General features: G+C 39.8%; 1 protein-coding gene across 1 annotated transcript in view; it reads left to right on the plus strand.

Annotated features, from left to right (window-relative positions):
- Positions 1-6,669: 6,669 nt before the first annotated feature.
- ctc1 (CTS telomere maintenance complex component 1) overlaps positions 6,670-11,831 on the plus strand; it is a gene marked incomplete at its 3' end in the record, with an annotated part of 14,033 nt that continues 8,871 nt past the window's right edge. Inside the window, 6 exon segments of the mRNA XM_037684300.1 lie at positions 6,670-6,720; positions 6,892-6,998; positions 10,886-10,966; positions 11,050-11,272; positions 11,442-11,668; positions 11,742-11,830. Of these exon segments, the coding sequence (XP_037540228.1) occupies positions 6,670-6,720; positions 6,892-6,998; positions 10,886-10,966; positions 11,050-11,272; positions 11,442-11,668; positions 11,742-11,830 (778 nt within the window).

Raw genomic sequence — 11,831 nt, forward strand, 5'->3', positions numbered from 1 at the left:
GCGAGCAACGTCAGTTGGCACATCTAAAATAGACCCATGACATCTTGATGAGGCCCTTCCTGGCTCTCTTCAAGACCTGTTGACATCTGAGAGCCACTTTATGGGCAGATGGGACCTCAGCAGCCTTCCCCAGAATGGTGAACACCAGTGGTTGGAAACCATAAAAGGTGTAAAAGGGTGATAGACCAGAGGCAGATGATGGCAGTGAGTTGAGTGCATGCTCCTCTCAGGGCAAGTTAGCAGACCACTTGGTAGGGTCCTCCTCGCACAAGAGACGTAGTTTGGGCTCAACCTCTTGGTTGGCCCTCTCACTCTGTCCATCTTTTTGTGGGTGGAAGCCTGATGAGAGGCTGACAGAGATGCCCAGGAGGTTGCAGAACTCCCTCTAAAAATGAAATATAAATTGGTGATCCTGATCCGAGACAGTGTCCGCAGGGAGGCTACGAAGGCGAAACAACTCGTGAAGGGATGAGAAGAGGGCACAAGAGGCCAGCAGGAGGTCTTCGTGAGGTTTTGGCCTGGGTGTACTGGTGGCAGGAGGAGATGTACTCCTTAACAAGCCTTGGCCAAGTCCCTCCACCAGAACTGGGCCCTCACTACCGCCAGGCTCTTTTTTAATGCCTGGATGACAAAACAGGCACGATTGGTGGCAGAGTTTGAGTATCTTATGGATGTGGGAGTCTAGGATGACACACAATCTTTAGGGCAGTCAGGAGTACTGGTCTGGTGGTTGGCCTTGGTGAGCCAGCCTGATCTCCTCCTCCAACTATGCGATAGACAGTCGCACCATGTCAGGTAGGATGAACTCCACCTCCCTGCTGGTTTGATTTTCCTTAGTAATGTCTTGAACTCTAGAAAGGGCATCAGGTTTTGTGTTTCCTAGCTCTGGGCCTGTAAGACAGAACAAAGTCAAAACATCAGAAAAAATAAGGCCCACCTGGCTTGTCTGGGATTCAGTCTCTTGGCCAGCCTCAGATACTCAAGATTCTTATGATCAGTCCAAACTTGGAAAAGCTCCTTGGCCCCTTCCAACCAGTGTCTCCATTCTTCAAGTGCCAGCTTGAATGCCAAGAGCTCTTGTTCTCCAACATCGTAATTACGCTCTGCAGTGGACAGACTCCTAAAGAAGAAAGTGCAAGGATGAATCTTACCATCAGCAAAATGTTGGCTGAGGACAGCGCCTACCCTTGTGTTGGAGGCATCATTCAGTTTCAGGGGTCCACAGGACAGGAGCAGAGGTGAACATGTTCTTGAGCCTGGAAAACAAAGCTTTGGCTTGTTTGTTCCACAAAAACCTGGTCTTGGTAGAAGTGAGAGCGTGAAGAGGGGCTGAGATCAGACTGTAGTTCTTGATGAATTTACGACAGAAATTAGCAAACAGAACCTCTGCAGATGCTTCCTGTTCTTAGGAATGGGCCATTCTAGAACAGCAGAGACCTTGGTGAGGTCTATGGACACCTGGATGGATGAAATGATGAAACCCAAAAAAGTGGTGGACTGGTGGAAATCACATTTTTCAGTCTTGACAAACATATTATTTTGTAATAGTCTTAATAATACAGATCTCACATGTCTCTTATGGGTCGTGAGACCTTTAGAAAATATGAGGACGTCATCAAGGTAGACAAAGACGAATTGGTTGACCATATCCCTGAGAACATAATTAACAAGGGTCAGGAAAATGGCGGGGGCATTAGTCAGACCGAAAGGCATAACTAAATATTCATAGTGTCCAGCAGGTGTGTCAAATGCCGTTTTCCACTCATCCCCCTCTCTGATGCGGACCAAGTGGTACTCATTTGTTAAGTCCAGTTTAGTGAAAGCTGTGGAACCTTGGATGAGATCAAAAGTGGATGTCATGAGTGGCAATGGATATTTGTTCTTTATGGTAATTATATTTAAACCCCAGTAATTGATGCATGGTCTTAACGAGACATCCTTCTTGCCCACAAAAAAGAAACCTGCACCAGTAGGAGATGCAGATGGCCTTATGTTACCAGCTTGAAGGGTCTTGTTAATGTATTTCTGCATGGCGTGACTCCCAGGGCCAGATAAAGAGTGTAGACTGCCTCTGGGGGGGGGTGCAGAACCAGGGATTAGATCCATGGTGCAGTTGTACAGCCTGTGGGGAGGCAAGGATGTGGCCTTGATCTTGTTTGAGTTCTCCTTTAGGTCATGGTAGTAAGTGGGGACCTAAGAGAGGTCAGGATAAGTCTCCTTTATTTTATCAGAGCTTAGGGTAGGAGACGCAGCATCAAATAAACAGGACGATAAACATCCTTCAGCCCACCCAACAATTTTTCTTTCCCTCCAATCAATGTGGGGATTGTGCTGGCATAACCAAGTCACTCCTAATATAATTGGGAGTTGAGGGGAATTTATTACAAGAAACTTCATCTTCTCGTGATAGTTTCCACTGAGAGATAAAGTGATGGGTTCAGTTTCCTGGTTGGTCTTGTGTAGCGTGTATAATGCCAGCACCACACAGATAGTGAGAGTTTTCTACCCAGTACCTGGATCTGTTGTCTGCGTTTGTCGCTTAGCATGCTAACAAAGAAAAAGGTAAGATGGACAGCTTCCAGAAAGTAAAATAAGGAGATCAAGAGGTGGGAGGCTGTTTTAACACTTAGTTTGGACATATCCTGTCCCAACTAATGTTAAGGACAACACAACAATTTTACACATGTAGCAGAGAAATTTGTTCAGGCTGTGTCTAATTTCAGGGACAGTATGCTTCGTAGGCCGCAGTTGAAAACCAGTTACACCAGAGTGTCACAACGTTCACATATCCCATAATTCATTGTGCCACGGCTGTGAAATAATTTCCTCAACACCAAAGTCTCAATAATTCAGGTATAAAATCCAACAATTTTCAGTCAGGTCATCTGGACGATTTCTTTTTTGTGCTGAGACGTTTCACCTTCCATCCAGAAGACTTCACCAGTCTGAGGAAACACCAAACAAAACTGCTTCTCCCCCAACAGCTTACTCCAAAGTGGAAAAGACAACAACAAAAAAAAGAAACCGTCCAGATGACCTGACTGAAAATTGTTGGATTTTATACCTGGATTATTGAGCATGGACTTTGGTGTTTTGAACCAGTTTGACATGACTGTCTCCTTGGTTCAATTCTGAGTTACGTACTTTAAAGCAGCATCTAGAAACCAGGAGAGAAAATGGCGCTCTACTAATGTTGAAGAATTTTATTTAACTTGGAAAGATAGTCTGCTAACATATAAAAAAGCTCTCCGTAAAGCTAGAACTTTATATTACTTATCTTTAATAGAGGAGAATAAAAATAACCCTAGGTTTCTGTTTAGTACTATTGCTAGACTAATTAAAAGTCCCATTTCTGTTGAACCATGTATCCCTACAACTATAAGTAGTGATGACTTCATGAGATTCTTTATAAATAAAATTATTTCAATTAGAGAGAAAATTCAAACCATCCTTCCTTCTACTATCTCTAGTCCCCTGTCAAATGAGGCAACTTTAAAAATTTCACTAGAGCTTGATTTATGTTTGGACAGTTTTTGTCCTGTTCAGCTCTGAATTGTCAAAAATAATAACCTCATCCAAACCATCCACATGCCTGCTAGATCCCATCCACATGCCTGCTAGATCCCATCCCAACCAGACTGTTTAAAGAGGTATTTCCCCTAATTAATGTCCACATTTTGGATCTACTTAATTTGTCTTTAATGAATGGTTATGTACCACAGAGCTTTAAGGGTGCTGTAATTAAACCTTTACTTAAGAAGTCTGATCTTGATTCAGAAATCCTGACCAACTATAGATCTATATCTAATCTAACTTTCATCTCAAAAATTCTAGAGAAAATAGTTGCAGGTCAGTTGTGTGAACATCTACAAAGAAATAATCAGAAGAGTTTCAGTCAGGGTTTAGAGCTCATCATAGCACAGAAACAGCACTAGTAAAAGTCACTAATGATATTCTCATGGCCTCAGACAATGGACTTGTGTCTCTACTGGTCCTGTTAGACCTCAGTGCTGCATTTGATACAGTTGATCACAATATTTTACTACAGAGGCTTGAATATGATGTTGGGATTACAGGAACAGCTCTAAAATGGTTTCAATCATATCTACCTGATAGATTCCAGTTTGCAAATGTAAATAATAAATCTTCTTCATACACCAAAGTTAGTCATGGAGTTCCTCAGGGCTCAGTGCTTGGGCCAATACTCTTTACTTTATATATGCTTCCATTAGGTAAAGTTATTAAACAACATGGGATAAATTTTCATTGTTATGCTGATGACACACAGTTATATTTGTCTATTAAAACCAATGAATCCAATCAGCTACTTAGACTACAAGCATGTCTTAAAGACATAAAAACCTGGATGACCCTTAATTTTCTCCTGTTGAACAGACAAGACTGAGGTTTTGGTTTTTGGACCTGAGCACCTTAGGAATGAATGTTTCAGTCTTTCTCCCTCCTTAGATGCATTAATCTGTCCTCCAGCTCTAATGTTAAAAATCTTGGTGTTATTTTTGATCAGGACATGTCTTTTATCCCCCACATTAAAAACGTTACTAGAACCTCCTTCTTCCACCTGCGTAATATCACTAACATTAGAAACATCTGATCTAAAGATGATGCAGAAAAACTGGTCCATGCATTTGTCACGTCTAGACTGGACTATTGCAATGGTTTATTATCTGGGTGTCCAAATACTTCTTTAAAACGTCTTCAGTTGATCCAAAATGCTGCTGCCAGAGTCTTAACTGGAGTTACTGGGAGAGATCATATCTCTCCAGTTTTAGCTTCTCTCCATTGGCTCCCTGTCAAATCCAGAATAGAATTCAAAATCTTACTTCTAACCTACAAAGCTCTCAACAACCTAGCTCCATCTTATATTACAGATCTTATTGTTCCATATTTTACTAACAGAGCACTTCACTCTCAGACTGCAGGTTTACTTGTGGTTCCTAGAGTTTACAAAAACAGAATGGGAGGAAGATCTTTCAGTTCTCAGGCTCCTCTCTTGTGGAACCAACTTCCAGTTTCTGTCTGTGACACTGACACATTATCCAGTTTTAAAACTGGGATTAAGACTTTCCTTTTTGATAAATCCTATAGTTAGGGTCGGCTTGGGTTTCCTGAGCTGTCCCTTAGTTCTGCTGCTACAGGCTTAGACTGCTGGAGGACAACCTGACCACAATTTTCACTCTGCTACTGTCTTTACTTACTCTGCTCAACCTGTTTTGTATTTGTAATTATTTTTTCTATCCTTAACGTGTGTTTTGTCTTTCAGATACACCTGGACCTGGACCAATACCTGGACCTGGACCTATACCTGGACCTGGATCTATACCTGGACCTGGACCTATACCTGGACCTGGATCTATATCTGGACCTGGACCTATACCTGGACCTATACCTGGACCTATATCTGGACCTGGACCTATACCTGGACCTATATCTGGACCTGGACCTATATCTGGACCTGGACCTATATCTGGACCTACCATTCTGTGTTGGTCTGTCTCTCCTTCCTGTCCTCTCAACCAGCCGGTCAAAGCAGATGGTCTCTTGTCCTGAGCTGGTTCTGCTGGAGGTTTCTTCCTGTTAAAGAGAGTTTTTCTTTCCACTGTCTCCACTGTGCTTGCTCAGGATGGGAGACTGCAACAAAGCCAAGATTCAACTTGTCTGCTGGATTCCTTAGATAGAGAACTTTACTAACTGGCTTTTATGTGCATGTTCCTGTAAAGTCCCTGAGACAACTTTGTTGTGATTTGGTGCTTTATAAATAAACTGAATTGAGAGAGCGTGCACTGGAGAGCTTTCTGGATGGAAGTCTCAGCACACAAAAAGAAACTGTCCAGATGATCTGACTAACTGTTTTGTGTGTGTGTGTGTTTTGTTGCCATTTTTCCACTGTCCTTTTGTTGCTATTTTGTTTTGATTTGTTAAAAAAGTAATACATTTTGTATGCCTCTTTTGTGACTGTCTATTTTTGTTGTTGTTACTCACTGTTGTCATCATTCTTTGTTAAATCAGGTCTCTCTTGTAAATAAGCCCCCGAGGCTCAATGGGATTAACCTATCTAAATAAAGGTTGAATGACTGAAAATTGTTGGATTTTATACCTGGATTATTGCGCATGGACTTTGGTGTTTCTTTTTTTACTTTATATTTTTGCTATTTTGGGTGTAATTGGACCCTGAGTACAGTTTCGTTCCACCTCATGTACCACACGTGATACGGATGACAATAAAATACTTGAACTTGAACCTTGAAATGAGTCCTCGTGACTCAGACCTGCATAAATAAAGGTTCTTATTCTGACCAGCGGGCGGAGCTCTGCAGCTCTGACGTCACTGAGAACAGGAAGCGCAGAAGAAGAAACTAAACCGGAAACAGACTTTTCCACAACACTTTAAAGCTTTCAGCGCCAACAAGAACCGGAGTTCTACAGACCGAGACCAGAACCGAAGTTTTACAAACCGAGACCAGAACCGAAGTTTTACAAACCGAGACCAGAACCGAAGTTTTACAAACCGAGACCAGAACCGAAGTTCTTCAGACGTCACGGAGATCAGAACCGGCGTTTGGGGCAAGACCAGAATCAGGTCTACAGATCATGGGGACCATGAGGACTACAGATTGAGACTGCCAGGTCTGCAGGTCCCTGATCCTGAAGATGGACTCCCTGCAGCTGTTCCTGGACCGGTTCGGACCCAGCTGTGAGGCGGTCAGTATCCTGTTAGAACTGAGGATGTCAGGTGAAGGTGGTGACGTCACAGACTGCAGGTTCTTGGTGGTCAGAGCAAGGTCCAGCTGGTTCTAAATGTTGCACAACAACTTGGTAAATGTGTGTAAATAAAACCAGAAGTTCTCTTTGATGAACTGTGTTTACCTTCAGGAGGGGGCGTGGCTGCAGAACATCTTCACCTTCATCACACAACACCTGAATCCTGGTACCTGTGGCTCCGCCCACTCAGCTGGTGACCAGTCCTGTGCAGGTGAGCCGTCCAATCAGGTGCTCAGGAAACAAATCACTTGACGTGTTTCCTGTTGTGTATTGTTGTTTACTTGCATGGTATGGTATGGTATGAAGTTTATTCATTTTAAAAAAGTACAAAACAATTCCATAACAATATATAAAAAGATACAAAAAAGTTTAAAATGAAAGGCAGCAGAAAGAAGAAAAAATCTTATTATATCTGCCCCTTTTTTCAAACAATTATTTCAGACATATTAATTTTCAAGTAACAGAACAAAATGAATAACTTTCTAATTTTTCTAATTCTAATAAAAAACACACACTAAGCTACTTCATATATACTTTTTTAACAATCTAGATTTGATCTTTTTCTTAAATGTACACATTGACTTGACATTTTTTACATCATTCTCTAGACCATTCCACAATCCAACTCCTTGGATTGAGGTAGACCTTCCCTTCAGACTAGTTCTGAATTTTGGTTTGACAAATATTTCTATCCCCTTAAGATTGTAACAACTTTGTCTTTTAACAAAATTTCTTTGGATATTTAATGGTAATGTGTTATTTTGAGCCCTATACATAACTGATAAAATACTATAATCTACCAAATCATGAAACTTCAGTAACTTCAGTTGATAAAATAATGTGCTTGATGGGTGACAGTAATGCTTTCTGGTGATAATTCTTACAGCTCTTTTCTGTAAGATAAAAATAGGTTTTGTAAATGTTTTACACGCTTTCCCCCAAACATCAATGCAATAGATTAAATGTGGAACAATGATTGTGTTATACAACATGTACAGAGCTTTATCATTTAATAATTCCCTGACTTTGTACAGTACTGCAATAGATTTAGATATTTTTGTTCTTACAGAATTTATGTGATTTTTCCATGTGAGCTGTTCATCAATGATTACACCCAAAAATTTCATCTCATTAACTCTACAAATCTCAACACCCTCAATTTTAAATGGATCGTCAACAGTTTTCTTTTTGTTACTAAATATCATGTATTTAGTTTTATCTAAATTTAATGATAATTTATTAATTTTAAACCAAGTTTGTATTTTATCAAATTCTGTCTTCATCAGTTCCAACATCCGTTTTACATCTTTACCCAAACAAAAAAATGTGGTGTCATCTGCAAAAAGGACACATTTGAGGAGTCCTGATACATTCACTAAGTCATTCACATATAAAATAAATAACTTTGGTCCAAGTACAGAGCCTTGAGGAACTCCACAAGTGATATTGCACAAGTCAGATCTTACACCATTTATTTGTACAAACTGTTTCCTATCTTTTAAATAGCTAGATACCCAGTGTAATGCTGGTCCTCTTATACCATATTTATTTAATTTTTCAAGGAGAATAGTGTGGTCAATAGTATCAAATGCTTTTTTTAAATCAACAAAAATACTAACACAATACTGTTTTTGATCGACAGCAGTAGTTATTTGTTCTATTATTTCCATGAGAGCCATCGATGTAGAGTTTTTTGCTCTAAACCCATACTGACTGCTACTTAGAATGTTTTGTTTAGTAATAAATTTATCTAATCTGGTCACAAACAGTTTTTCTAGAATTTTTGAGAATTGTGGTAATAAGGATATTGGTCTATAATTATTGAACACACATTTATCACCATTTTTAAAGAGAGGAACTACCTTAGCTACTTTCATATTGTCTGGAAATATTCCTTTTGAAAATGATAAATTACAAATATATGTAAACGGCTCGATAACATAACTCATTATGTCCTTTACAAACATCATGTCCATGTCCACCCAGTCTTTTGATCTCTTATCTGTAAGATTCTTTACAACATTCATTATTTCTTCTTTGTCAGTTCCATTAAGAAAAATACTGTTGTCACAACCTATAACTGAATGTTTCACATTATTGTCTACTTTTGGTATTTTAGCAGCAAGGCTTGATCCAACGTTCACAAAATGATGATTAAATCCATTTACAATTTCATTTTCATCATGGATTTCATCGTCATCCTTCAAAAAATATTGTGAAATACCCGTTTTTGCTTTATGACTTTTCAGAACACTATTTATTACTCGCCATGTAGCTTTCATATCACCATTGCTTTTATTTAATAAATCACTATAATATTCCTTCTTGTGTTTCCTTATAATCGCTACTAATTTATTTTTATACTTCTTATATTTCTCTTCAGCCTCTTGTGTTCTCAATTTCAAGAAACATGTATACAAATAATTATTTTTTTTACAAGCATTTCTCAACCCTTTCGTCATCCATGGTTGGTTAACAACATTTCTCTTTGTACAATTATCTTGCACACAATTCTTTTCATACAGAGCTCCTAAAATATTCATAAACTCATCATATGATCTGTTCACATCATCAACATACACGTCTTTCCAGCTTTGTTTATGTAAATCATCTTTTAATTTGTCCATTGCTTTTTTTGATGTGTTTATTGTTTTTTCCTTAATTGTAATTTCTTTTGTAATGCTTTGATTATTTTTATAAATCATGAAAACTGGTAAGTGATCACTCAAATCACTCATTAAAATACCTCCCATCACATCCCCATTTGTTACATTTGTGAAAATATTATCGATTATTGTAGCACTATGAGTTGTAATTCTTGTTGGTTTTGATATTAACGGATAAAGATTTAAACTATACAATGAATTTGTAAATGTACTGATGTTATTTGAATCTGTTTTATTTCCCAGGTCAATATTAAAGTCTCCACACAAAAAAATGTTTTTATTAAAACTCTTGTCCAATAGTTGTACGATTTTATCAGTGAATATTTCTATATTTGATCCTGGAGATCGATATACACAACTTATTAATATGTTTTTATCATTCTTGTTTATTATTTCTATTGTTATTATTTCCATGATATTATCAACAACTATTGACATTTCATTAATTAATTTACATTTTATTTCATTTTTAACGAATACAGCCACTCCACCACCTCTTTTGTTGCTTCTGTTCACATGATATAATTCATACCCTTCCATGTGAACATAAGTTGTGTTTTCATCGTTGAGCCACGTCTCTGACAGTGCTATTATTGTAAAGGTTCTGTTTAGCTGTTTTAAATAATCTGTTATTTTGGATATATTTGCATTTAAACTTCTACTGTTAAAGTGAATAATAGAGAGACCTCCATTAGTTATATTGATGTCATTAAACTGTTCTTCATTATAATATTCACAGTCTTGTATTTCAGGGAAAAAATTTGTATCAATCGCATCTTCAACATTGTATATTTTAAACTCTAAGTCTTCGTATGTTGCCATATTATAATGTATTTGTTTGTTTTATATTTTGATTATTTATTGCTTGTGAAGTTGTGTCAATGATTTATCATCTATCATTTCCTGAGCTTATTTTAGTCTTTCCAGATCTTTCAGGTCTTTTATTATTTTAGCCTGAGATCCTTCCTGTATTTTGATCCAGATGTTTCCATTTCTTGTCCAAGTTGATGCTATTTTTTTCTGTTTTTTCAACCACCTTGCTTCACGTGCAATGTTTCCATTTTTTTTTAGTTAGATGTTCATTTATGTAAACATTTGTTCCCTTCAGTTTTTTTGCTTGCATTATTACATGGTTTCTTGATTTCCTGCTAATGAACTTGATGACTATGGATGGTTTGGCTTTATCTGATTTGTTGGGCAGGGTGTGACAGATTGAAATATCCTCATGTTCGATGTCAATGTCTTTGCTTTGTAAAAAATTCACTACTTGCTCCTCCAGAGTCTGTAGTTCTTCCTGTGGTGCATCTTCTGCTGTGTTAGTACCAGCAACAACTCTTGCATACTTGCATTGCCTTGTTGTTGTAGTTAAGGTAATTGTTGTTGTTTGCTGTTGTTGTTGTTTACTGTTGTTGTGTTTCAGATGCAGCCTGTGAGCTCAGTGTGTACCAGCTGAGTGTGGACGTTGTGCAGAAGGTCCTGGAGAAGACGTGCCTCTCTCACAGCTTACCTGTCAGCTACAGGTAACACCCTCACACCTGATGACATCATCACTTTCACAGGTCATGTGATCTTCACAGGCGTCCTCCTGTCCATCTGTCTGCAGACCAGTGTCCATCTCTGAGCTCGTCTCCAAGCAGCACCTGGCCTGCGTCAGCAACCTGTCCTGGAGCACCAATCAGCAGCGAGCATGGGCCAAGGAGGTGGAGCTCTCTCTGCCAGGTCAGCAGGCGCTGCCTCGGGTCAACCTGCTGCTGATTGGCCGGCTGAAGGAGGGGCGGGGCGGAGAGTGGAAGCTGACGGACCGCTATGGCAGCATCAGTTGTGAGGTGAGAGCTTATTAGAGTATTTCATTAGAATATCTCACCTGTGGGTGTGGTCTCTCACATATGGGGGTGTGGTCTGTCTCATGTGTGGGTGTAGTCTGTCTCAACTGTGGGTGTGGTCTCACATGTGTGGGTGTGTTCTGTCTCACGTGTGGGTCTCACCTGTGTGCAGCTCGTGTCTCCCTCTCCTCTGTGGCATGATCGTCCTGTCTTCCTGCCTCACTGGAACTACATCCCCCATGATGCCTCAGGGCAGGATGAAGTCAGAGGATATGTGGAGCTGATTGGTTCCCCTGTTCTGCTGTGTCCTGATGCTGAGCAGGCAGCAGGTGCAGGAGGAGGGGCGGGACTTGTCAGAGCGGTGAGCGTCAACGAGGCTGCTGGTTTCCTGCAGAACAGGTGGGTCACATGACCTCTGACCTGTGGCAGCACACCTGAGCTCTGTGTGACCCGTATGTTACCTGTGCATCAGGGTCAAAGGTCAGCGGGTGTCTGTATATGGCCAGGTGGGGTCAGTGTGCCCTCTGCTGGTGGTGGCAGGAACCACCTTCTTCTTCTTCAC

The sequence above is a fragment of the Nematolebias whitei genome, chromosome 1 (genome assembly GCF_014905685.2).
Source record: "Nematolebias whitei isolate Nwh7 chromosome 1, NemWhi1, whole genome shotgun sequence".
Taxonomy (NCBI): Eukaryota; Metazoa; Chordata; class Actinopteri; order Cyprinodontiformes; family Rivulidae; genus Nematolebias; species Nematolebias whitei.